The sequence below is a fragment of the Triticum aestivum genome, chromosome 2B, assembly GCF_018294505.1.
Source record: "Triticum aestivum cultivar Chinese Spring chromosome 2B, IWGSC CS RefSeq v2.1, whole genome shotgun sequence".
Classification (NCBI taxonomy): Eukaryota; Viridiplantae; Streptophyta; class Magnoliopsida; order Poales; family Poaceae; genus Triticum; species Triticum aestivum.
Window position 1 is genome coordinate 175597968 of NC_057798.1, and position 27607 is coordinate 175625574.

The following is a 27607-nucleotide window of genomic DNA, read 5'->3' on the forward strand; positions in this document are numbered from 1 at the left end:
GTTTTTCATATGTTTTTACAGAGGGAGTATCAAACGTCAAAGCAAAGAACAATTATTCTTTTCATCTCCAGCATAATATTCGCCCAGTTTCTGACATTTTTTGTTCTTAAATAAAAGAGAAAGAGACTGTTTTTGAAAAATGATAATTCCAAACGTGTGTTCAACTCTGTGGAGTATACTTCACTTTGAGACCATATATTCGTTCTTTCTTTCCTTTTGCAAAAAAGGTTCATACCTATTATAAAAGTTTATTAGAAGTAGAAATCATCTCAAACACAATAAGAATTACACCATACACGATCTCTACCGCCATCAGAACGACTCGTCGAAACGCCCACTCCCCTACCGGAGATGGTTGGCCTTATTGATAACAACCGAAAAGTCTTCGTGCACATGCCTTAAAGGACCAGCGCCCTTGAGGCGCAATTATCACCATTAGTATGGTCCTCTCTGGCCTATCTAAGGGACTTTTGAAACGAAACTGCTTGGCAGACGACAAAGGCATGCACGACAGCTGCACGACGGGAGTGCTGGCCGTCTGCTATCCTTCGGTGATACAGATGAACGAATGGATATGCACTATGGTGCACAAATCGTCTAAAACCATCGTGTGCATAGCAGCACTGCTTTTGAAACCGTTCCCTAGGGAGGTTCCCATTAGATCATTTGGAGCTCTCTATGCCCGTTGTAAACAAAAGAGCTCTCTCTCTCTCTCTCTCTCTCTGTCTCTCAACACACAAGCAAGAACACACAAAGTAGAAGCAGAGTATTACACCGAAGGACGAAGCTAGAAAAAAAGTATGGCGGGGTCATGTATTTGGCTGTGGGTTCGTCCTTCTATAAATGTTAGTGATTAGTACCAAATTAGTAAAGGATTTTCAAATTTTATTGGGGTCAACTGACATCAATGCCAATAAGGCAGCCCCGTCCCTGATTACACCTCGTGGTGCCCTGAACCTCGGTAAATTACCTCTGCATCTGAGAAGTGACTTAAGTGTTTTGACCCCTGGCCGAATAATCTAGGAGTGCTCTTGGAACTCCGATCTCTGCATCTGAGAAACGACACCACCGAAGCTAGTCAACCTCCTACTACCATCGTACACAAGAGGTCGTGACCGCTATTAGGAGAGCGGGGGCTCTTAGGCGCGTATGAAGAAGCAAACATCCCATGAGACAATGCATCATAAGCTTCCCATGGCAGGTCGTCGACCAACATCGATGGCACGTTGTCCTCGCATGACAAAAAAAAAATGTCCTTGAACCCGTCGAAGTTTTGGGGATGCCGCCCCGACTTTCCACCATTGACACCACCTTCCGAGGTCGTGGCCCTAACGTACTCACGCTCACCCTCAAGCTGCAGTGTTGCACAACCTGACTACATCCATCACGACGACACTTCTTAATTGAGTCATTGTTTCGCCGAAATCCAAACCTTTTGCTTGGGTGAATAATTGATGACAAAATAAACTAGTAGGCTATTTTTTTTAGAAGGTAGTATATATTAATATCAAAACAGTATCAATTACTTATGACATCTGCACCGTCACAATTTTAGGACCTAATCGAGACAGTGAGGATGCACATAACCAAATACGATAAAATAAGAAGGAGAAATGAAGAAAACCGACACGGGCCAACGACTTGCGAACTGACCAGCAACAACTGACGGTGAATCTTAGTGATGTGTAATCAGAACTGACGGTGATTTCTTTTCTTTCTAAAGACGTGTTGTTATAGTGGTGGCCTATTATTATTGGAGGGTCCCCTTTGTTCTTTGCCACAAGCCGCGAGTTCAAAACGAAGGAACAAACATTGTGTCAAAAGGTAGGGCCGGGAGCTGTTGGTAGGTGTTGACTTGGGACACCTCTCTGAAATCAGAACTGGCAATCCAGAGTTATGCACTTCAGTTCTTTTAAAGTTCTTCTGCATTTCTACTGGTAAGTGGCACTATTCCCCTCTGCAGTCGTGTTTCTTTTTTGTTTGCCTTTCTCTGTGGACTTGACATCACCTTTAATTATGCCTGATGCCTACCCACATGGCCACAGCTGCTTAATTTGCTGCGGGAAAACAAGAGATTAGCACCGTTCATGATGATGTCTCACTCTCATGTCTAATCACTGTTACATAAATTCGTCCAACACGAGGATTATCACCATCAATGGTGTCTGCTCCGGTATAGTACGTACATTCCAGGCAGTAGTGTCGTATCTTCTTCCAACGAGTGGTGTTCAGTTAATAAACACTTAAACTTCACAGTCCCAACCAATCAACCGACAATTCAACAACTGAAATCCAGGCCAGAGAAAATTACTACTCACTACTCCCTCCGTCCGGAAATACTTGTCATCAAAATGAATAAAAGGGGATGTATCTAGATGTATTTTAGTTTTAGATACATTCCTTTTTGTTTATTTTGATGACAAGTATTTTCGGACGGAGGGAGTACTTGTCTACTTGAGAAGAAAGAGAATCTTTGCAAGAAAAGCTCAGATGAGAATCTTTGGAGAGGCAGATGGGTGATGCGCCTGCTTGCATCACCGAACGAGCAAGTCTCTACGCTACCACTAGTAACAAACACATCAACACCTCAGCTCATCTCGTCTAGCTCTAAGGCTCTAATCATGCCGGTTACTATCATCCAATCCCCATCAATTTTAAACTCTGGGAATGTCAGATCCGCCAGCTTATCTTAACCCGGATTATTCCGTCCGTCGCTCGCCGCGGTGGCGCGGTGAGCTCGACGAAACAGTTGTGACAGTTCGCAGTGTACCTGAAACCATTATACTACGCCCCGCAACAGCTCAGGGCGTCAGCAGTTTGCCGCCGAGGCCGATCGATCGATCCACCGAGCATCGCATCGCATCGCATGCACGCAGCATCACGCTCACACACCCCGACGGAATCCCACAACAGTATCCCCATGTTGCCGCGCTGCGTCCTCCCTGGTTTTTCATTAGATTAATTCATATACGTGTGCCGATGCAGGGTTTGGTCGCCTAATCGCTCAGGGGAATTAGCAGCACAGCTCTGGCAAAACGAGTTGGACTCCGGTGAAATGAAATTCAAGGCGTGCTTGAGTTTTCGGGCAAAATTTGCAAAGAATTTGCGAGTTGCATGTGCTGCGTAGGTACATATCTACACTTGTATGAAAACCTTTGTGGTGATTCACACATGAAGAAAGAATACAGATCAGGAGAGCAAACCAAGCAGGAGCAAACGAATAAAAACTGTTCTCTTCCTTTTTTTTTTCCTACTGCCAAAGTAGCCAGCGCCATGCATGTGCGCGCGGGCGAGCGAGCTGCGTCGTCGGCCGTCAGTTGGCGGCGGCGGTGGCGCTCCGGCCGCGGTTGGAGTTCGACGACGAGTAGCTGCTGAGCTTGCGGCTGATGGAGTGGATGGCCGGGTTGGACCTGAAGTAGCCGAAGAGGCTGTTCCGGTGGAACGGCAGCGGCGTCGTCGTCCTCCGCCGCATCTCCTCGGCCGCCGCCCGGCTCACCGTGTACGGCGCCATGTCGCTGGCCGACGCCGCCGAGCCCCTCCCCTTCCGCATGGACGCGTCGCCGCCGCTCTTGAGCATGCTGTACTTGAGCAGCGGGTCCTTGCCGGCGGTGGCGCGGCCCTCCGACGCGCTGCGGAACAGGAACAGGTCCTTGAGCCGCCACTTGCGGCTGCCGCTCCCGCAGCCGCGCATCAGGGAGGCGGCGCCGCGGGGGGAGGGTGGGGAGGAGCAGAACTCGTCGTCGATCGGGTCGCCCCTGTACGGGGACAGAGACCGCGTGGCCCTCCTGCTGCGAGACGACACGCCCGACGACGAGGACGACGCAGGGGCCGGCCGGCCGGACCTGCCCCTCGTCTGACCCTGATCGGCCGACACCTCCGCCCGATCCCCTGCGCCACCGCGCACCGCGGACATCGTCCTCGCTCTTCTCGGAGACCGGGGGGAGACGGAGAGGGATGCGTAGTCCTCGTCGGCGAGCAGGCCGCTGCCGCTGGAGCGTGGGCCGTTGAGCGGACGGATCCTGCCGCCCTCGAACAGCTCGTCGGCGGCGGCGAGGATGGGCGTGGACTCCCTGAGCTGCCCGCTGAACCCGAAGGCGAAGTCGAACGTGGCGGCGTCGCCCTGCTCGTCCGCGGCGTAGCTGCTGGCCCTGGACGGGCTGGTGGGGGCGCTGGAGAAGAAGTAGCAGTAGCTGGGCAGGTGGCTGCCGCCGCCGCCCATGGCAGCCGCGGTTCTTGGGCTGCACGGCGCGCTCGGCGCCATGACAGGCACCGCCACCTCCATGTCCCTACACGTCTCCTCTGCTATACCTCTCCTCACTCCCCGCCTCTGCTCTTCTCTTCTGCTCTACTTCTTTAAAGATAGATGCCTCCGGATTTTGCTTATGTAGGTGGCGAGGCTCTGGCCGGAGATGGAGATTGGAGAGGGAGAGAGGAAGGTAGGAGGAAGCTGGATCGATCGTAGGGGGTGGGGGTGGGGGGATGGTTGAAGGGAGAGAGGAGGGGGAGGGTACGTTAAAAGCCGTCGCCGAGACATCGACCATGTGGTCTTCGGCAATGCTACACGTACAAACCATTTACAGGCTTTTATAGGATGGTTAACCTTAATTGGTCAATAGGTGAGCGGAGCGGCTCACCTCTTGAAAATCAAGGGGGGAGGTTTGTGATTGGTTGTTAGCTGGAAGGAGCGTGTAAAAGCGTGTAAGTTTTTGTATGTCTAGCATTTTTGATGTGCGTCTTATACGCAACTTGCTCGTTTTTAATCCGATTGACATCAACAGTTCGTTAGAGAATTAGCTGCTTGGAGGTTGGAAAATAACACGCTCTTTTGTTCCCGTGCATGCAGCCGCTAGCACGGTAAGAGACCACATGAATTGGTTGGTGAATATGTGTGTATAGCGAGATGAATGGTATTTCTTTGTTTTATTTTAGTGATAGCAAAAAACGTCTGGAATAAGCGGGTAGCTATCTTTAAAAAACAATCAACAACTTAGTTATCACAAAAAGTAAAAATGGTAATTTTTCTGGAGAGATTAAGGATTAAAATTTTCCCTCCGCAAAAAACAGTACCCCAAAATAAAGGAATTTTTTGGCAAAATTGACAGATTTGACCTCAGAGCGAAAGTATTTCACAAGCTAAACTGTTTTTGAAAAAATTTCACACCGCTGACCCTTTTGTGCAGAGCCCGAGAGTTAGGTGCTGCACTCTACTGTGCAACTTCTTAGAGCTAGGCGCTGCACAGTGTAGTGCAGCGGCTAGCCATCAGGCGCTCACAGGTGTGGCGCCTGAGTGTTAGGTGCTGCACGGTAGAGTGCAGCGCCCTGCTGTCAGGAGCTGCACATTAGGGGTCTGCTGGATGAAATGCTTTCAAAACCAATTTAGTTTGTGAAATAGTTTCGCCCTGAGGTCAAGTTTGTGTCTTTTACCGAAATTTTTGGTCTAAAATCTTTCTCAGCTTTCTTGCAATTCAAGCCTCAAATTTCATTATCATTTTTTACGACACACGAGGAGAATTCAAACCACTTAGGGATGCAAGCAGACGCGTCCGCATCGCCACGAGGCCCAAAGTACACTAATCTTTGTTACTTTGGTTTTTCATGCTAGACTTAATTCACGTCTTGCGGGCGCTTGCATGCAGAAAACCACTGTCTAATGTTGAATGGAATGGAAAAACTATTGCAAAGGAATATCTTCTTAATCTTTTACCTAGCAGGATACATACCGAAAACAAAGGGCCACTATAAGATTTATTAAATTTGATGAAGAAAATACCAAATTTCTGCAATCAAAAGCAACAATGAAATACAGTAGAAATCATATTGCAATGCTTTAAGATGAGCAAGGCATAGAACACAAAGAACGTCAAACCAAAACAACAATCTTATACATAGCTTTCAAATAGAGGCATGGTACTCATGTCCCTACAGATAAATAAATACCTACTGATATTCTTGAATAGCTTAATAAATACCTCAAACATTGCTTCTGGAGAGAATATGGCATGGAAGGCACAGGCAATGCCACACATTGCTTTGGATAATGTTCGTCTCCCCAAACATCAAACAAGATTGGGACTACTAGATTTGGCCTCTCACAACGGATGTCTTCTGATGAAACACTTGCACAAATTTCACAACAAAGATGATCTTCCCTGGGTTAAACTTGTTTCGGACACATACTACCTCAACGGATCAATTTGCAGCACACCAGTAGGGTCCTTATGGTGGAAGTGCATAACCAAGTTAATCCAAGAATTCAAGAGGGTTCCCAGATGCCCTCTAGGACAAGGCAACACTGTCATGCTGTAGCATGATAACATGGGAGAAAATATTTTTGAACAAAGATTATGTGAAGTATACTCCTTTTCTAGGAATGCAAATGTTTCTGACAAAGATTGTTTCAAACAAGATCATGAAATCAATAACTTTCATACTCCCATGTCCTTACAATCATATCAACAGTGTCAAGAGCTAAGGTTGATATTTCAACAACAAATTGCAAAGCATCATGACAAGTAGACCTATCCATGGAAGGCAATTAATTACTCATCTATTCAGATGTATAAGATCATGCAACAGGGTCCTCCAGCTCATTTCATATTCAAAAATCTCTTGAGAAGTGCTACCACCACGCGCAAAAAATTCTTCCAGATGATGTTAAATGACAGAGTAAACTCAAGGAATCTGCTGCAGAGAAAACATTTTTATCTTCCTTCATATAATTGCGTGCTCTGCACTTTGCACACGAAAGAAACTTCATTGCACCTGTTTTGTGACAGCCCTTTTGCTCTAGCCTGTCGGCACAACATTTGTTTTTATAGAAACATAGGTATTTCTATGTTGGATGATATCATTTTTGATAAAGTCTATCTGCCTAGCAATTTTTTTTGACATAATCATCAAGGGTTGTTGGAATATTTGGATACAAATAAATTCAGAAAATATTCAAGAATGGCCTACCCAATGTCACTGCTTGGACACATTGCTTATAAATGATCTGCTTCTCATCTTCCATAGAATCAAAAGCAAGCATGATGTGACAAACTTCAAGAACTGGATTGATCTTCATCCCAGCTAGTGTTGTTTCAAATGGATTTCCCCAAACTGGAATTGGTTGAGCTTGAGGCTTTTTGTATTTTTCACATTTTTCTTTCTTTGTACATATACTTTAGTCATATGAAAATTCTATACAGCAATTCTCCTATGGTTCAGGGTTCAAAAATTACCTGGGTGCCAAATATTATTTTGCATTGTTTGCCTTTTTCATGTTCAGATATTATGTAACTCAGCATCGGAGTCAAGAGATTGTTGGGGAACGTAGCAATTTCAAAAAAATTCCTACGTACACGCAAGATCATGGTGATGGCATAGCAACGAGAGGGGAGAGTATTGTCCACGTACCCTCGTAGACCGTAAGCGGAAGCGTTATGACAACGCGGTTGACGTAGTCGTACGTCTTCACGATCCGACCGATCCAAGTACTGAATGTACGGCACCTCCGAGTTCAGCACACGTTCAGCTCGATGACGATCCCCAGGCTCCGATCCAGCAAAGCGTCGGGCATGAGTTCCATCAGCACGACGGCATGGTGACGATGATGATGTTCTACCGGCGCAGGGCTTCGCCTAAACTCCACGACGATATGACCGAGGTGGAATATGGTGGAGGGGGGCACCGCACATGGCTAAGGAACGATCCGTAGATCAACTTGTGTGTCTCTAGGGTGCCCCCTGCCCCCGTATATAAAGGAGCAAGGGGAAGGCCGGCCGGCCCTAGGGGGCACGCCAAGGAGGGGGGAGTCCTCCTCCTAATGGGAGTAGGACTCCCCTTTCCTAGTCCCACTAGGAAGGAGGAAGGGGAAGGAAAGAGAGGGAGAGGGAGAGGGAAAGGGGGGGCCGCGCCCCCTCCCCTAGTCCAATTAGGACTCCTCATGGGGGGGGGGGCACCACCTCCTAGGCTGCTGCCCTCTCTCTCCCCTCAGGCCCACTAAGGCCCAATACTTCCCCGGGGGGTTCCGGTAACCCCTCCGGCACTCCGGTTTTCTCCGAAATCACCCGGAACACTTCGGGTGTCCGAATATAGTCGTCCAATATATCAATCTTTATGTCTCGACCATTTCGAGACTCCTCGTCATGTCCGTGATCACATCCGGGACTCCGAACAAACTTCGGTACATCAAAACTTATAAACTCATAATGAAACTGTCATCGTAACGTTAAGCGTGCGGACCCTACGGGTTCGAGAACTATGTAGACATGACCTAGAACTATTCTCGGTCAATAACCAATAGCGGGACCTGGATGCCCATATTGGCTCCTACATATTCTACGAAGATCTTTATCGGTCAAACCGCATAACAACATACGTTGTTCCCTTTGTCATCGGTATGTTACTTGCCCGAGATTCGATCGTCGGTATCCAATACCTAGTTCAATCTCGTTACCGGCAAGTCTCTTTACTCGTTACGTAATGCATCATTCGTAACTAACTCATTAGCTACATTGCTTGCAAGGCTTATAGTGATGTGCATTACCGAGAGGGCCCAGAGATACCTCTCCGACAATCGGAGTGACAAAACCTAATCTCGAAATACGCCAACCCAACATGTACCTTTGGAGACACCTGTAGTACTCCTTTATAATCACCCAGTTACGTTGTGACGTTTGGTAGCACCCAAAGTGTTCCTCCGGTAAACGGGAGTTGCATAATCTCATAGTTACAGGAACATGTATAAGTCATGAAGAAAGCAATAGCAATATACTAAACGATCAAGTGCTAGGCTAACGGAATGGGTCATGTCAATCACATCATTCTCCTAATGATGTGATCCCATTAATCAAATGACAACACATGTCTATGGTTAGGAAACATAACCATCTTTGATTAATAAGCTAGTCAAGTAGAGGCATACTAGTGACGTTGTGTTTGTCTATGTATTCACACATGTATTATGTTTCCGGTTAATACAATTCTAGCATGAATAATAAACATTTATCATGATATGAGGAAATAAATAATAACTTTATTATTGCCTCTAGGGCATATTTCCTTCAGTCTCCCACTTGCACTAGAGTCAATAATCTAGATTACATAGTAATGATTCTAACACCCATGGAGTCTTGGTGCTGATCATGTTTTGCTCGTGAGAGAGGCTTAGTCAACGGGTCTGCAACATTCAGATCCGTATGTATCTTGCAAATTTCTATGTCTCCCACTTGGACTTGGTCCCGGATGGAATTGAAGCGTCTCTTGATGTGCTTGGTCCTCTTGTGAAATCTGGATTCCTTTGCCAAGGCAATTGCACCAGTATTGTCACAGAAGATCTTCATTGGTCCCGATGCACTAGGTATGACACCTAGATCGGAAATGAACTCCTTCATCCAGACTCCTTCATTTGCTGCTTCCGAAGCAGCTATGTACTCCGCTTCACATGTAGATCCCGCCACGACGCTTTGTTTAGAACTGCACCAACTTACAGCTCCACCGTTTAATAAAAATACGTATCCGGTTTGCGATTTAGAATCGTCCGGATCAGTGTCAAAGCTTGCATCGACGTAACCATTTACGACTAGCTCTTTGTCACCTCCATATACGAGAAACATATCCTTAGTCCTTTTCAGGTATTTCAGGATGTTCTTGACCGCTGTCCAGTGATCCACTCCTGGATTACTTTGGTACCTTCCTGCCAAGCTTATTGCTAAGCATACGTCAGGTCTGGTACACAGCATTGCATACATGATAGAGCCTATGGCTGAAGCATAGGGAACATCTTTCATTTTCTCTCTATCTTCTGCTGTGGTCGGGCATTGAGTCTGACTCAACTTCACACCTTGTAGCACGGGCAAGAACCCTTTCTTTGCCTGATCCATTTTGAACTTTTTCAAAATTTTATCAAGGTATGTGCTTTGTGAAAGTCCTATTAAGCGTCTTGATCTATCTCTATAAATCTTGATGCCCAATATGTAAGCAGCTTCACCGAGGTCTTTCATTGAAAAACTTTTATTCAAGTATCCCTTTATGCTATCCAGAAATTCTATATCATTTCCAATTAATAATATGTCATCTACATATAATATCAGAAATGCTACAGAGCTCCCACTCACTTTCTTGTAAATACAGGCTTCTCCAAAAGTCTGTATAAAACCATATGCTTTGATCACACTATCAAAGCGTTTATTCCAACTCCGAGATGCTTGCACCAGTCCATAAATGGATCGCTGGAGCTTGCACACTTTGTTAGCACCTTTTGGATCAACAAAACCTTCTGGCTGCATCATATACAACTCTTCTTCCAGAAATCCATTCAAGAATGCAGTTTTGACATCCATTTGCCAAATTTCATAATCATAAAATGCAGCAATAGCTAACATGATTCGGACAGACTTAAGCATCGCTACGGGTGAGAAAGTCTCATCGTAGTCAACCCCTTGAACTTGTCGAAAACCTTTCGCAACAAGTCGAGCTTTATAGACAGTTACATTACCATCAGCGTCAGTCTTCTTCTTAAAGATCCATTTATTCTCAATGGCTTGCCGATCATCGGGCAAGTCAACCAAAGTCCATACTTTGTTCTCATACATGGATCCCATCTCAGATTTCATGGCCTCTAGCCATTTTGCGGAATCTGGGCTCATCATCGCTTCCTCATAGTTCGTAGGTTCATCATGGTCAAGTAACATGACTTCCAGAATAGGATTACCGTACCACTCTGGTGCGGATCTTACTCTGGTAGACCTACGAGGTTCAGTAGAAACTTGATCTGAAGTTTCATGATCAATATCATTAGCTTCCTCACTAATTGGTGTAGTTGTCACAGGAACCGGTTCTTGTGATGAACTACTTTCCAATAAGGGAGCAGGTACAGTTACCTCATCAAGTTCTACTTTCCTCCCACTCACTTCTTTCGAGAGAAACTCCTTCTCTAAAAAGGATCCGATTTTAGCAACGAAAATCTTGCCCTCAGATCTGTGATAGAAGGTGTACCCAATAGTCTCTTTTGGGTATCCTATGAAGACACATTTCTCCGATTTAGGTTCGAGCTTATCTGGTTGAAGTTTCTTCACATAAGCATCGCAGCCCCAAACTTTAAGAAACGACAACTTTGGTTTCTTGCCAAACCACAGTTCATAAGGCGTCATTTCAACAGATTTTGATGGTGCCTTATTCAACGTGAATGCGGCCGTCTCTAAAGCATAACCCCAAAACGATAGAGGTAAATCAGTAAGAGACATCATAGATCGCACCATATCTAGTAAAGTACGATTACGACGTTCGGACACCGTTTCGTTGTGGTGTTCCTGGTGGCGTGAGTTGCGAAACTATTCCGCAATGTTTCAAATGTAAACCAAACCCGTAACTCAAATATTCTCCTCCGATCAGATCGTAGAAACATTATTTTCTTGTTATGATAATTTTCCACTTCACTCTGAAATTCTTTGAACTTTTCAAATGTTTCAGACTTGTGTTTCATTAAGTAGATATACCCATATCTGCTCAAATCATCTGTGAAGGTGAGAAAATAACGATACCCGCCGCGAGCCTCAACATTCATTGGACCACAAACATCAGTATGTATGATTTCCAACAAATCAGTTGCTCGCTCCATAGTTCCGGAGAACGGCGTTTTAGTCATCTTGCCCATGAGGCACGGTTCGCAAGTACCAAGTGATTCATAATTAAGTGATTCCAAAAGCCCATCAGTATGGAGTTTCTTCATGCGCTTTACACCGATATGACCTAAACGGCAGTGCCACAAATAAGTTGCACTATCATTATCAACTCTGCATCTTTTGGTTTCAACACTATGAATATGTGTATCACTACTATCGAGATTCAATAAAAATAGACCACTCTTCAAGGGTGCATGACCATAAAAGATATTACTCATATAAATAGAACAACCATTATTCTCTGATTGAAATGAATAACCGTCTCGCATCAAACAAGATCCAGATATAATGTTCATGCTCAACGCTGGCACCAAATAACAATTATTTAGGTCTAAAATAATCACGATGGTAGATGTAGAGGTAGCGTGCCGACCGCGATCACATCGACTTTGGAACCATTTCCCACGCGCATCGTCACCTCGTCCTTAGCCAATCTTCGCTTAATCCGTAGTCCCTGTTTCGATTTGCAAATATTATCAACAGAACCAGTATCATATACCCAGGTACTACTGCGAGCATTAGTAAGGTACACATCAATAACATGTATATCACATATACCTTTGTTCACTTTGCCATCCTTCTTATCCGCCAAATACTTGGGGCAGTTCCGCTTCCAGTGTCCAGTCTGCTTGCAGTAGAAGCACTCAGTCTCAGGCTTAGGTCCAGACTTGGGTTTCTTCTCTTGAGCAGCAACTTGTTTGCTGTTCTTCTTGAAGTTCCCCTTCTTCTTCCCTTTGCCCCTTTTCTTGAAACTGGTGGTCTTGTTAACCATCAACACTTGATGCTCCTTCTTGATTTCTACCTCCGCGGCTTTTAGCATTGCGAAGAGCTCGGGAATAGTCTTGTCCATCCCTTGCATATTATAGTTCATCACGAAGCTCTTGTAGCTTGGTGGCAGTGATTGAAGAATTCTGTCAATGACACTATCATCAGGAAGATTAACTCCCAGTTGAATCAAGTGATTATTATACCCAGACATTTTGAGTATGTGTTCACTCACAGAACTATTCTTCTCCATCTAGCAGCTATAGAACTTATTGGAGACTTCATATCTCTCAACCGGGCATTTGCTTGAAATATTAACTTCAACTCCTGGAACATCTCATATGCTCCATGACGTTCAAAACATCGTTGAAGACCCGGTTCTAAGCCGTAAAGCATGGCACACTGAACTATCGAGCAGTCATCAGCTTTGCTCTGCCAGACGTTCTTAACATCGTCAGTTGCATCAGCAGCAGGCCTGGCACCCAGCGGTGCTTCCAGGACGTAATTCTTCTGTGCAGCAATGAGGATAATCCTCAGGTTACGAACCCAGTCTGTGTAATTGCTACCATCATCTTTCAACTTTGCTTTCTCAAGGAACGCATTAAAATTCAACGGAACAACAACATGAGCCATCTATCTACAACAAACATAGACAAGCAAAATACTATCAGGTACTAAGTTCATGATAAATTTAAGTTCAGTTAATCATATTACTTAAGAACTCCCACTTAGACAGACATCTCTCTAGTCATCTAAGTGGTTACGTGATCCAAATCAACTAAACCATGTCCGATCATCACGTGAGATGGAGTAGTTTCAATGGTGAACATCACTATGTTGATCATATCTACTATATGATTCACATTCGACCTTTCGGTCTCCGTGTTCCGAGGCCATATCTGTATATGCTAGGCTCGTCAAGTTTAACCTGAGTATTCCGCGTGTGCAACTGTTTTGTACCCGTTGTATTTGAACGTAGAGCCTATCACACCCGATCATCACGTGGTGTCTCAGCACGAAGAACTTTCGCAACGGTGCATACTCAGGGAGAACACTTCTTGATAATTAGTGAGAGATCATCTTAAAATGCTACCGTCAATCAAAGCAAGATAAGATGCATAAAGGATAAACATCACATGCAATCAATATAAGTGATATGATATGGCCATCATCATCTTGTGCTTATGATCTCCATCTCCGAAGCACCATCGTGATCACCATCGTCACCGGCGCGACACCTTGATCTCCATCGTAGCATCGTTGTCGTTACGCCATCTATTGCTTCTACGACTATCGCTACCGCTTAGTGATAAAGTAAAGCAATTACAAGGCGTTTGCATTTCATACAATAAAGCGACAATCATATGGCTCCTGCCAGTTGCCGATAACTTCGGTTACAAAACATGATCATCTGATACAATAAAATATAGCATCATGTCTTGACCATATCACATCACAACATGCCCTGCAAAAACAAGTTAGACGTCCTCTACTTTGTTGTTGCAAATTTTACTTGGCTTCTACGGGCTTAGCAAGAACCGTTCTTACCTACGCATCAAAACCACAATGATAGTTCGTCAAGTTAGTGCTGTTTTAACCTTCGCAAGGACCGGGCATAGCCACACTCGATTCAGCTAAAGTGAGAGAGACAGACACCCGCCAGCCACCTTTAAGCACGAGTGCTCGTAACGGTGAAACCATTCTCGCGTAAGCGTACGCGTAATGTCAGTTCGGGCCGCTTCATCTCACAATACCGCCGAACCAAAGTATGGCATGCTGGTAAGCAGTATGACTTGTATCGCCCACAACTCACTTGTGTTCTACTCGTGCATATGACATCTACGCATAAAACCAGGTTCGGATGCCACGGTTGGGGAACGTAGTAATTTCAAAAAAATTCCTACGTACACGCAAGATCATGGTGATGGCATAGCAATGAGAGGGGAGAGTATTGTCCACGTACCCTCATAGACCGTAAGCGGAAGCGTTATGACAACGCGGTTGACGTAGTCGTAAGTCTTCATGATCCGACCGATCCAAGTACCGAACGTACGGCACCTCCGATCCAGCAAAGCGTCGGGGATGAGTTCCGTCAGCACGACGGCGTGGTGACGATGATGATGTTCTACCGGCGCAGGGCTTCACGTAAACTGCGTGATGATATGACCGAGGTGGAATATGGTGGAGGGGGGCACCGCACACGGCTAAGGAACGATCCGTAGATCAACTTGTGTGTCTCTAGGGTGCCCCCTGCCCCCGTATATAAAGGAGCAAGGTGGGGAGGCCGGCCGGCCCTAGGGGGCGCGCCAAGGAGGGGGGAGTCCTCCTCCTAGTGGGAGTAGGACTCCCCTTTCCTAGTCCCACTAGGAAGGAGGAAGGGGGAAGGAAAGAGAAGGAGAGGGAGAAGGAAAGCGGGGGCCGCGCCCCCTCCCCTAGTCCAATTCGGACTCCTCATGGGGGGGCACCTCCTGGGCTGCTGCCCTCTCTCTCCCCTCAGGCCCACTAAGGCCCAATACTTCCTCGGGGGGTTCCGGTAACCCCTCCGGCACTCCGGTTTTCTCCGAAATCACCCGGAACACTTCGGGTGTCCGAATATAGTCGTCCAATATATCAATCTTTATGTCTCGACCATTTCGAGACTCCTCGTCATGTCCGTGATCACATCCGGGACTCCGAACAAACTTCGGTACATCAAAACTTATAAACTCATAATGAAACTGTCATCGTAACGTTAAGCGTGCGGACCCTACGGGTTCGAGAACTATGTAGACATGACCTAGAACTATTCTCGGTCAATAACCAATAGCGGGACCTGGATGCCCATATTGGCTCCTACATATTCTATGAAGATCTTTATCGGTCAAACCGCATAACAACATACGTTGTTCCCTTTGTCATCGGTATGTTACTTGCCCGAGATTCGATCGTCGGTATCCAATACCTAGTTCAATCTCGTTACCGGCAAGTCTCTTTACTCGTTACGTAATGCATCATTTCGTAACTAACTCATTAGCTACATTGCTTGCAAGGCTTATAGTGATGTGCATTACCGAGAGGGCCCAGAGATACCTCTCCGACAATCGGAGTGACAAAACCTAATCTCGAAATACGCCAACCCAACATGTACCTTTGGAGACACCTGTAGTACTCCTTTATAATCACCCAGTTACGTTGTGACGTTTGGTAGCACCCAAAGTGTTCCTCCGGTAAACGGGAGTTGCATAATCTCATAGTTACAGGAACATGTATAAGTCATGAAGAAAGCAATAGCAATATACTAAACGATCAAGTGCTAGGCTAACGGAATGGGTCATGTCAATCACATCATTCTCCTAATGATGTGATCCCATTAATCAAATGACAACACATGTCTATGGTTAGGAAACATAACCATCTTTGATTAATAAGCTAGTCAAGTAGAGGCATACTAGTGACGTTGTGTTTGTCTATGTATTCGCACATGTATTATGTTTCCAGTTAATACAATTCTAGCATGAATAATAAACATTTATCATGATATGAGGAAATAAATAATAACTTTATTATTGCCTCTAGGGCATATTTCCTTCAGAGATGACATAAAAGTAAAAGAGTAACAAATCGCAAAAATTCCATAATGTAAAACGTATTATAATTCCGTAGAAAGGACCCCCAAAATATTAAAAAAATCATAAGCAGGTTCTCTTAAAATGCAAATAGTACCTGAGAAGGTAAAATAAAAACACAGCGAGGTCTTCACGCTACCGGTGACCTCGTTTGAGAGTTATGGCCACGTCTCTGGCCATGACCTTGAAAAGAGCCCCCCTCCCCCAATGGATGTTGAACAAGGGGGCGTCGGGTTTCGCCAACAAATCCACCGAAGGCCGGTGAATTGTCCTAGCCACCCAAGAAGCTTGCTAAAGTCTTGTAGTAATTTGATATGCAACTCCAGAAGGTGAGATCAGATAAGAGTAAGAAGATAGAGGCTAGCAACCTTGAAAGCCATCTTCATATTCTCCCGGGTCACCAGCAACCACATTGGGATCCGTGCACCTTCTTGTACTGTCGCCATGGTTGCATTAAGAAGATGAACGAACGGCTCCTGGTCCAGCCAGATATTGCTTTCCCACAGGAATATTGAGAGGGAGCTCGAGCCCTTAAACCCCCACCGCCATCCACCACCCTGAAGGGAAAAAGAGGAAGGAGAGATGGCCTCTGCCTAGTGCCACGGGAGAATGGCATAATGCTAGTCACCGTCAAGGCAAGTCCTAACAAAAATAAACTATATCTACCATGTACAGGAAAAATCACAACCTGACCATCGTCGGCCAGCAACACCATCAAACAAGTTATGGTATTAGGTCGGGGTGCCCTCTGAAGCTCTCAAGCAGACGGGGGGGGGGGGAGGATTCGGTAACACGGTCGAGAGTAGTAAAGTGATTGCATCAGTAATCACCTCTCCTCGACCTTGTGATGCTAATTGGATCTTGACGCATACTCATGGTAGAGCCCTGGAGGGCTCAATACACAGTGGTGTTGAATCTCGAGAACCAACCACAATAAGGGTCCATGTGCAACCATGGATGAAGCTCGTCGAGAAAGGAGTCACTGAACAGACGATTTCGAAGCCAATAGTCGACAAAGAAGAGCACTAGGAAAGAGTTATTGGCCCACCAAATTGGAGATATTTGCATGATTGTCACCACTGAGTCGAAGTAGAGGAATTATATACGTCGATTCCCGAGATTAGAGATTTTGAGCTCGGTATTTGTGAGCTACATGGCATTTGTCCCCCCATTCGGAATTTGGCACTTTGCCTTTTGTCCATCAACTTAAACTTGTGAAGTCGTTGATGCTGTAAGAAATTTAATGTCGATCAATTAAGATTGCATGGGTTTTAGAATTAATTACTACATGAGACGGGGATGAAATGCCTCTTAGTTCTGATACCATATCGAAGTCTGGAAGACCAACTTAAACATGAAGCGTCGCCATCCGTCCAAGCGCCGCTCCCACGAGGTCAAAAAAGAAGCTAACCTAAACTACTAGCCGGAGCCGAGGCACCGGGATTTCCCTCCCTGCCCCTAGCCGCCCGAGCGACACGCGGAGGGAAGGAGTATCCACAAGTTGGCCAGTGAAGTTTGAACGGGAGAAAAACTTTGCCCTGGCCACTTTTTTTTCGTGGGTAAATACTGTATTACTCAACTTGAAAAATGCATACAATCAATCGTAGAAAGTTGTGTAGCAACTGAAGGCCCTGATCCAATCCAATTCATGGTTCTACCCTCTAAACGAGCAAACTTAGTTAAGTTATACTAACCTTATTTTGCCTACAATTTATATGAGTAATACATGATTCACGGAGAGACAAAAGATATCTAATCTCTTTAATGAGTGACACATAAATAGATCTATCCACCTCCTTGGCCTGGATTAGCTTCACTGCAACAGGAGAATCCATCTCAATCATGATTGGAAGATCACTTCGTTGGATAGCCAATGAAAGGCCTTCCATACAAGCACACAATTCAGCTTCTATAAAGTCACGGCATGAAAATAATAGTCTGCATGAAGAAAAACTAATAACACCCTTCTCATCTCGCAAAACCATACCAGCACCAGCTGAACCATCATCATCTTAGGACCCATCGGTGGAAAGTTTTACCCAACCAGATTTTGGAGCAATCGGAAAAGAATATGCCTGGTGTGTCATAGAGACGGAGAGTACATTTTGTGCCCGTGCAACAACGTACACATCAACACATGCACACATATTTTGCACACACTATAAATATTGTAATGGAATGTATAATTCAGCTTTTTCCGATCCGAGCAACTCTGCTGCGCCAAAGGCAGCTACTAATCGCCAGCACCGATTAATTAACGACGAGTTGGCGACTAGTGACTGCCGAGTTAGTGAGCGAGAGGAGATGGATGAAGCAACGGCGATCACGTGGAGGATTCCGTGAGGAAAGTGGTCGAGTTTTGCCGTCGGGGCGTCGGTCGTGGACATTTCTTTTGACGTCAAGAGCGGATGCGGACGGGGTGGGTGGATTTTATGGCGATGGCGACCCGGGGGCTGCTGTCACGGCGGACGGCGATCGAACCCCTGAAAAAGCCCTGGTGTTCTAGAATCCGTTGAAGAGTTGGAGGTTCTGGCACACCACACCACACGAGTTTCTGATAGGATCGGTTTTTTGTGCTGACATGCATACATGTCGCCGTTTTGTGGGAATATCACAGCTGTTCCAGAAAAAGGCAGAGCGTCCAGGGAGCATATCCACAGCCGATGAACGGGAACAGTCGCACGCACGTACGTGTCTCGTTTTTCCGGTGGTCGAGGTTGCTATCCGTATCTGTGGATGGATGTAGCAGGGAGAACGCCTTCGTGTCCATGTATCTAGAAGCAGAGCCGGTCGTGTCGTAGACTCACTCAAACTAGTCGTGTCCATCAGTCCATGTATCGCGCGTGTCTGCGCGATTGTGTGAAGCCGTTTTCGTGTCAGCGAACGAACGGTGTTGCTTTTGAATTAGGTAACCTACTAATAACTGCTTGCAAGATCTGCAAAACATCCTTTTCTGAACTTTTGAGGTACCGCACGGTCGGTCAGTAAATGAGGGGCTGTACAGTTAGCAACTCGCAAGCAAGCCCCGGCGAGGCTTCAAATTTCAAGGCGGTAGGTGCGCGCGTGGACGTGGTGGCTCGGCGTCGCCGAGCGCGCCGCACCGTCCCGCCCGGCCATGCACCTACCCAGCCCGCCCTGCGCTGGTGTACATGCACGGCGACGTGGCAGGGAAAGAAACGAGACAAAATGACATGACCCGGGCGGGCGACCCACGCCGTCCCTCCTCCGAGGCGCCGTACGTTACGTAGGCTCGCCTCATTCCACGGCCCATCCGCCCGTGCGGACCGTGCGCCTCGCCGGCCGGCCTGATCTGGTCGGTCGCCCACATCAACGGCCTCTTCTGTCGTCTCCTTATTTCGCTTCTCTGGACGTGACCCGTGAGGGAGGGCGATTCGACGGCCATCAGCCCAACTGTTGCGCGCGTCCGACTGACTTCCGGGAGCGTACGCACGCACGCGCGTACGTACGCACCAGTTTGCGGGAAGCCGTGGGACGGATGGACGGGCCTGGGCGAGTTCGTTCGGTCGACGTGGCGTGCAAGGCACAAAATGGTAATGGATGATGTGATGCAGAAATGGCTGACCTGAAGGAGAAGCCAGGAATTGATGGGGGCGGCCGGCAGCCACGGAGACGTTTGATGATGAGAGGTGTCTTTGCTGCACGTTTTCCGTTAAGGGAAAAAGGAGAGCTTTCAGAGCATACAGTGCAGCGAGGAAGCCCGTAACGAGGCGTCAGTTTCGTCGTCTTCACGGTGTTTTAACGGTGTCCATTTCAGTTCAGCTGGCAAAAAAAAAAAAAAGAAAAAAGAAAAAAGGAAAGGAATGCTGTCGATCTCAGTTTTGGTAAAATCTATATCTGGTGGTAGTACCTTTTTCGTAGCAGGATTTGTGATCTTTTATTCCGAGACAGGGAGCATGCCGTCGGCAAGTGGACCCTCCCAACGGATGTCAATTTTCGGATAACTGAATCATTATCGGCTCACAAGGCATGCATGGGGAACTTTTATTATTCATTCTTGCTAAGCCTCAGTCGATTGAGACTTCACTAAGTCTGTGAGATCCCGCATTAAGATCGGTGTATTTTTTCAATTTTTTTCTCTCTTGCATGTTGTATCCATTGACTAATACTTGGTTAAATCCCAGTAGACTGAAACCTAGCCACACTTCTTATTATTACTTTCTGCCTAGCTAGTATCCTCCTATACTTATTGTCTTTCTTTTAAGTTTCCTAAATGGGTTTAAAAAATAAAATAAGAGCTCTAAAGTGCTTTCAAAAGTAGCATCTTTGGAGTAATAATTTTTTTCCCATGACTTCGACGAATGTGATCCTATGATGAAAATTTGCCAAAGCACTCAAAACATTTGCTAGTGTTTGCCACAAATTTTTCCAGAATTCTTTTAATTTTTTAAATTTTAGTGTTCATGCAGGCTCATTTGAGCCCGAGCCACATGTCCCATTGCTAATTTTCTTGAGGCAATCCGTTTTTCCTTTTTTTTAAGAGGATCTTGCGCCAATCTGCTTTTTTTTTTGGTTCCTTTGTCCCCTTAGACGTGAGGCCCACACAGCAAATGGAAATGCAGCCTCAGGCAGCAGGCGCTAAAGACGAACCATCCAGAGCCCATAGCCTCGCTAACGGCCCACCATCCAGAGACGAAATGGAGGGAAAACTCCAGAAGCGAGGGAAAAACTCTTTTCCCGTCCCCCAAACGCGCGCGGCACGCCGACGGAAACCCTGGTCGCGCGAAGCCGGCGATGGTGGAACCACGCGCCGGCGCCGCTGAAGCCCCCTCCCTTGCCGCCACCGATGCACTCCCCGCCCCCAACCAGGTCCGCTCTCCTCGCCCGCCCGCCCTCCTGGTACCACTCGATGGATTCGCCGCCACCGCTTCCGTTGAAATCTCTGCGTTTTGACCTCGCAGGGCACCACCGCCGGCGCGAGGAAGCGGAAGGCCCCGGCGACGGAGAAGGCTCCGAGGAAGCCCCGCAAGCGGCAGGTCTGTACTTCACTGCACCCACCAACCCCCTCCCCGCGGCAATCTTGCTTGGTAGTCTGATTCGTCTGAATGTCGTGGCATTGTTTGGTAGTCTGATTCGTCTGAATGTTGGTAGGTTGAAGAACCGATTCAGATCCCTGTGTACTACGGGTGTAGAAAAGGAGATTTTTCAAGCGTGCACGGCGATGATTTAGTTCAAGATTGCCCAGCCATTTATGCAGAAAACATATGTGCACACATAATCGGCGAGCTACCGCTGCAGCCACAGTCGATGTCACTGGTGGATCTGCAGCTCTGGGTCTTCAAGCTGTTCAGGCTCCATCCAGAAACACAAGATCTCCGTATTAAGGGGTTCCTCAAACAACACAAAAATGACCCGTATGACGAAGAGGATCCGGACTGGTATTTGGAGTACTACCGGTGGGACACCCATGAATTCTATGGCGATAAATACTGGAGTTCCTTTGCCAATAAATTGAAGAAAAAGAGAAATGTAGCGCAGATTCGCAGAAGTTCATGTTGTACGTGGAATCCTCTGAGATCAGGCACCATGACATATTGCTCAAAGCCATAAATGATGATTACTCTCAACAGGTGCCTGTTGTGTTGCCTGGGACAGAAAGCCTGGCAAGGTGTGAATTCAGCTTCCGCTACCTTAAGGAACACCTGGCAGTTACTGCTGAGGAAATGGCAGTTTATCTCACTGGTCACTACGGCGAGCAGGTTACTCCCGCTGAGGCGTGGAGGGCAAGACAGATGGCTCTGGAGAAGGAATTCGGTACCTTTTATGATTCATACAACTTTGCCCCGAGGTTACTCAAGGAAATAGCACGTAAAAACCCTGGTGGTTTTGTAGACATCAAGGATGCAGAGGTTGCAGGGTGTAAGGATTTTCGAGTCCTCCGGCGTATATTTTGGGTGTTTGGACAATGCTTACAGGCCTTCATTACCTGTCGCCCTGTGCTGTGCATTAAAGGCACACCGCTATGCGGTAAATATCAAGGGGCGCTGTTGACGGCCGTAGCATTAGATGCTAATGATTTCTCTGTTCCAATAGCATATGCCATCGTTGAGTGCGAGACAAAGGAAAGCTGGCTGTGGTTTCTTAGGAATTTGGGGCGAGCAGTGGTTGATCAAGCTGATGTCTGCATTATATTATACACGACTACAAAAGGGAGTTGATCGATGCCGTAGAGGATCTTCTGAATTCCCGTCGACGACAAGGGCTGAAAGCAGAAAGCCGGTGGTGCATGGAACATCTTGCTGAAAACTTCTATGCATATTTTGGCGACGAGAACCTGGTGATGATGTTCAAGAAACTTTGCCAGCAGAAGCGACAGCATAAATTCGATAAACTCTGGAAGGAGCTCGACGAGTTGACATCCAAATATATGGCAGAGAAAGAATCTGGTGCTAGTGAGGAAGTGCAGCAGGGGTCAGTCAAGCATGATGATGCAGAGCTTCAGGAGCAAAGCCCATTCAGCCAGCCTGATTCAGTGGAGGATGGGATGGAAGGAGATCGTGCCAATGATAGCAATGGAAAGATAACAAAGTTCTCTGATTGGATTCGTCTGAAACCAATGGAGAAGTGGTCACTGGTGCATGATCGCAACGGAGCAAGATATGGTATCATGGGCACTGATATAACTGATGTATATAAGAACGATCCTGTATTGAAAGGTATAACTTGCCTTCCACTCAGTGCGATGGTGGAGGTGACATTCCTACGCTTGGAAGAGTACTTCAAAAACACAGGTGCCGCAGCAAACAAAGCAACCGGCAACCCTTCAGTCAGTTTACCAGAACGTGTCCAGGATGACATGAACTCCAAAATGCAGAAAGCCGAGATGCATCAAGTTCTTGTGGGTGAAGAGGCTCTGAAATTTACGGTGAAGTCGAGGCAGAGGCAGGTTACCGTAAACATGAAGTCGGAATATACCCACAACATGGATAAGTCTAAAGGATCCACAGCTCGAAAAACTGCTACCTGTTCACGCAACAAGCCGCAGCTGCTTCACAAGCCTTGCTCTCATGTCATTGCCGTCTGTTGTCATATTGGGGTTAGCACTGCTGAATACATGTCCCCATACTACAGCCTGACTTGTCTAGGCAGGACCTGGAGTAAAAAATTCAATGAGTTCTCACGCAACTACAGAAAAAATTTACCACGCTACTACAGAGATATCAGACCATTTGAACGTGAAACACCAACTTGGATCCCCGACAAAAGATTGGAACGTGGTTTTCCTGTTTATCTGTTGCCGGACTGCGTACAAACTGCCGTTGTCGATGAAGGGCAACAGTGCACAACTGAAGATGAATCAGTTGCAGACAATGAAGCAACAAAGACACGCTCAGAAGAATCAAGAGCCTAGCCAAATTTGAGGTTCTTTTATCATCTGTGAAACTCCAGGCTGTTCATATTTTGGACCTTTAATATCTGGTGGCTGCTGTGCTTTAAGTTATCCCATGTATACTCTGAACCTCTAGTATTATTTGCAGTACTTTCCATGCTGTCCTGAAAACTGAAGTTTATATTCCTTTTCTAGTCTGTTACAGTTTGTCACTGAATTTCTTGGTTGGTTTATATTTTCTTGAAACTCTTGTATGCCAAAACGCTAAATCATCTGAGAAGTCATTACTTGGCTGACGGCGTTTCAGGGAATAACACGCATACCAGTTCAGTTGATAAAATTGTCATCACTAGAAGCACTTTAGTAGATTCTAGTTATCTTAAGTATATATAACAAGCACACATTCATACACTCATAATTAGCCAACTGCACAGTAGCAAAGCTTTATTGATTCTCCTGATTTTACACACATTATTCAGGAGAATTTGCCATGTCAAAGTTGAAACTTGAAACTATAGCACACGACTCAAGGTGGTACTAGAGTGCCCACTAGTTTTGGTCAATAAACCGAATTAGCTACCATGGAGAGATCTTCATGCCGAGGTCTTTCTGCGCGAACGCGACGAGATTCTCAATCTCGGCGTCTTCGATGTAGCCGCTCTTGTCCCTGTCGGCGTGGCGGAGGGCTCGCCCAGCCCTGAGGGTGGCGAACCAGCAGCCCCGGCGGCGGATGGCCTGGCGGAGCTCCGCCTTGCTGATCCGGCCGTCGCCGTCCACGTCGAACTGCTTCAGCCACTCCTTGAATTGCTCCACCGTGGTCCCTCTCGGCCAGAGCAGCCACCTCCGCGCTGCCATGGCCATCGATGTTTGCAGGCTCAGAGCCAGCTAGTCCTTGACGACTGTGCTAGGCAGGTGCATGGATGGTTCGAAGCCTCTCGCCTCCTTTTATAGTTGGATCGTTTCACCCACGTATCTCGTGGCTTTATTCGTTTATATCTGCAGGTTGCGACGGGTCGGTGATCTCAATCGTATCTCATTTCTTGGTGGAGTCCGACCTAGCTGAATTTCAGGCTTGTGTCCGACCTAGTCACTACTCACTACACGGAATGCATGCAAGGCTAGTAGTAAGCGGTAAGCGCAAGTTTATGCATATTAGTACATTGCACTGTTCAACTGTGGCTCTTTTGACTGATGGGCTGCATTTACCTCATTAGATCATATTCCTATATGCTTGCAGCGACCAGAAAGCGTATTAGTTCGCTTGAGAATAAATTGGAAGTCGGGGAAGTAGCAATGTGGTAGGGCCCGTGCATGAAAGAGATTCTCCATTGACCCACCAATCCAGGAAGGAAACATTAGGGAGGTTTTGGTTTTGCTATTTCTCGCGTACCTAAAATTTTATGTTGCACTTGCATCAGTCATTTCTTCCTTCTTTCTTCCTTCTTCCCAACCTCGCCGGAGAAGAACAAACCAACTATCTATCTTGGAGGGAAGCCATGGCCTCACTATCTATCTTAGTGGGAAACTACAACCCCATTACTATCTTAGGGATGGGACTGCAGGGGATCGCCGGAGGTTTGCACCGGTTGGCCGACGGTTGCACAGAAGGATGGATCAGATCGTGGGTGGATGAGGAAGACGCTTGAGCGAAAGAAGACGACCTCTGAGCGGTTAGATGCAGATCGGATGAACAGAAAATAAAATGACCGATGAAACGTTTTTTGCAGGCACCTGTTAAATAAACAGTCCTGGGAGATTCTACCACGGTTGCTCAAGAATGTCCCAAGTTCTTTCCAACGCTACTACAGAAACCTGTCTCTGAAGTGCTAACTGGACCGCCTGAAACATGCCTTCACCTCAGGTGGTGCTAGACCACGAAAATCGTTAGGAATGGACGACAAGGCGAAGATCATCAGAGTTGTGGATGTGGGCTCATTTCTGATGGCGCAGTCCCGACCCACCAAAGATGGATTTCGCCATGGGCGGTGTCTTTTCAGTATGCAGGAAATAATTGCTTAATCCTGCCTCTTGTGGAATGGCATGCTTGTTTTCTTGAACGTCAGTGTATCGTTGTGCAGCAAGGTAGTAGCATCGTGAAATACATTTGTCGAGGATATGTCGTCAGGTTAATATTAAGACTGGACTTCAAAGTGGACAACTGAGCTAAAATGCTGGAGGAGGGTGACTAGGCAAAACAACTGTGTGTAATCCATCAACAAAAAGATGCAGTATTCATATGTCCATTCCGTATTTCACGACAAAGATAACATAATAAAGTGGCGGTCCTGAAAGCAGTCCCTGCAAAGTTGGGGTGCGGTTTCGGCATCAAGCAGTCAAAGAAGACGCGGCCATCCCCAGCAGCCAGGACGTCCGTAGACAAAATACGCAAGCCACAAGGACAATCTGTATATATTGAGCACTTCATGCAACTTTCAAAATTTACAGCACAAACACTCACAATTAAGCAACTGCATACATAGTAGCAGACGACGTCGTCGTAACAAACCTTAAAAAATTCTCCTGGATTTACACATATTATTCAGGAGAAGTTGGCATGTCAAGTTGAACCCATCACACGATGCTAGGCTTAGATACTATGTTACCATACTGGGCATTAGGCTGAACTGGTAACGCTCTAGCGAGCTAGCTAACGGGGAGAGATGTTCATGCCGAGGTGTTCCCGCGCGAAAGCGACGAGGTTCTCGAGCTCCGCGTCGTCGACGTAGCCGTTGTGGTCCCTGTCGGCGCGGCGGACGGCGCGGCCGGCCCTAACGGTGGCGAACCAGCAGCCCCGGCGGCGGATGGCCTGGCGGAGCTCGGCCTTGCTGATCCGGCCGTCGCCGCTCACGTCGACCCACTTCTTGAATTCTTCCACCGTCCACGCACACGGGGCGCTCCTTATCGGCATGGCCTATGCTATATGGTGTCTAGCAGCTCAGAACCAGCTTAGTCCTTGCAGTTTTCTCGCGGTCGTGCCTCCTTTTATAGTTGAGTTGATCCAATCCACGCAGCAGCTCGTGACTTTATTCGTTTCTATCTATCTGCAGGCTGCGAGGGGTGTTGATCGGAATCCGAATCCCATCTCAGTTATTGGTGGAGGGAGACAAAGGTAAATTTCAGGCTTGAGCATCGCATCGATCATTAGCCACTACACTTACTGCAATGTTAGTAATGAGCAAGGCATATCACATCGTTTGACCCTAACTATTTTGCCTGATGGGACGCGGGCGGCTAATTCATTAGATAATATTCCTTTTTTTCCAACCGGGCTCACACCCCTTTCCATTAATTTTGCAATCAACGGAAATACATCAGTCTGTTACTGTTGTTTGGAGAGCAACGCAAAATGAGCATCGAGCCGAATAAGACCAACTACCAAGCAAAGGAGACTGAAAGGGGAAGAGCGGGTTGGTGCATCGCCAGGAAACCCACTGCATGATAGCCCTGAAGCGGACTATCAGCCGTGGGGCGAAAACCTGACGACACAATCAACCAAAGCTCGCTACAGATTTAACCTGACTAGAGTCTAGCCTTGAGAGGATAGGATAATCAACACCAAAAGGAGCGATCCAGCGGGCATCAAACCCCAGTGGATATAAGGCTAAGCTAAGATGAGACTATCATGATCTAACCAATCTGTATGCCATCACCATCTCCCAGCAGAAGCCTGCCACGCGCATAAGGTCTGTCCGCCAGCGCCGCTGCCACATGAGCCAGTCTCTTCACGCCATCCTGGAATTTCCTCCTGTCATCCTCCTTAAGCAACCCTGCCCAGTATAACATAAAAGAGCAAGCGGTGAAGACAGCCTCCAGCGGAGAATGAGCATTATACTTATCAAAAGTAGTTTTGTTGCGAAGGCACCAAATTCCCCAGCATACTGCCGCAATGACCATCATATAGAATTTTTTGCCTCCAGGGAACAAATTATACATCCAAGCCAGACTTTGCCATATTGACCTGGGAGCACAGGAGGCCCCAACAGTCCACCCCAGCACCCCCCAAACTGTGCGGGCGAGAGGGCAAGTGAAAAAAAGATGGTTAGCAGTTTCCACATTAGTACAAAAAGAGCACACCGGGTTCCCTGGCCAATTCCTCCGCCGCATGTTATCGCGCGTGAGAACAACATTTTGGAATAATTACCATAGGAAAATTTTAATTTTCAATGGGATAGTCGCTTTCCATACCCACTTATAATTAGGGCCAGATAAGTCTCTCTCCAGCC

General features: G+C 46.6%; 4 protein-coding genes across 5 annotated transcripts; 1 reads left to right on the forward strand and 3 right to left on the reverse strand.

Moving 5' to 3' along the window:
- Nucleotides 1-3078: 3078 nt before the first annotated feature.
- On the reverse strand, nucleotides 3079-4481 carry LOC123044184 (uncharacterized). The gene has a single exon (XM_044466844.1). The coding sequence runs from the start codon at nucleotides 4280-4282 to the stop codon at nucleotides 3314-3316; it is 969 nt and encodes a 322-aa protein (XP_044322779.1). The 5' UTR covers nucleotides 4283-4481; the 3' UTR covers nucleotides 3079-3313.
- A 16225-nt stretch (nucleotides 4482-20706) lies between these two features.
- Nucleotides 20707-23802, forward strand: LOC123044185 (uncharacterized). Of its 2 annotated transcripts, none has more exons than XM_044466845.1 (3): nucleotides 20707-20863; nucleotides 20956-21030; nucleotides 21146-23802. In XM_044466845.1, exon 3 carries the CDS (start codon nucleotides 22281-22283, stop codon nucleotides 23403-23405), a length of 1125 nt encoding a protein of 374 aa, XP_044322780.1. In that variant the 5' UTR covers nucleotides 20707-20863; nucleotides 20956-21030; nucleotides 21146-22280; the 3' UTR covers nucleotides 23406-23802. Both variants share the same exon structure in this region, with proteins under 2 accessions (XP_044322780.1, XP_044322781.1).
- A 158-nt stretch (nucleotides 23803-23960) lies between these two features.
- On the reverse strand, nucleotides 23961-24405 carry LOC123040982 (probable calcium-binding protein CML27). The gene has a single exon (XM_044463689.1). The coding sequence runs from the start codon at nucleotides 24243-24245 to the stop codon at nucleotides 23961-23963; it is 285 nt and encodes a 94-aa protein (XP_044319624.1). The 5' UTR covers nucleotides 24246-24405.
- Nucleotides 24406-25703: 1298 nt separating this feature from the next.
- On the reverse strand, nucleotides 25704-26327 carry LOC123040983 (uncharacterized). The gene has a single exon (XM_044463690.1). The coding sequence runs from the start codon at nucleotides 26290-26292 to the stop codon at nucleotides 26032-26034; it is 261 nt and encodes an 86-aa protein (XP_044319625.1). The 5' UTR covers nucleotides 26293-26327; the 3' UTR covers nucleotides 25704-26031.
- Nucleotides 26328-27607: the final 1280 nt, after the last annotated feature.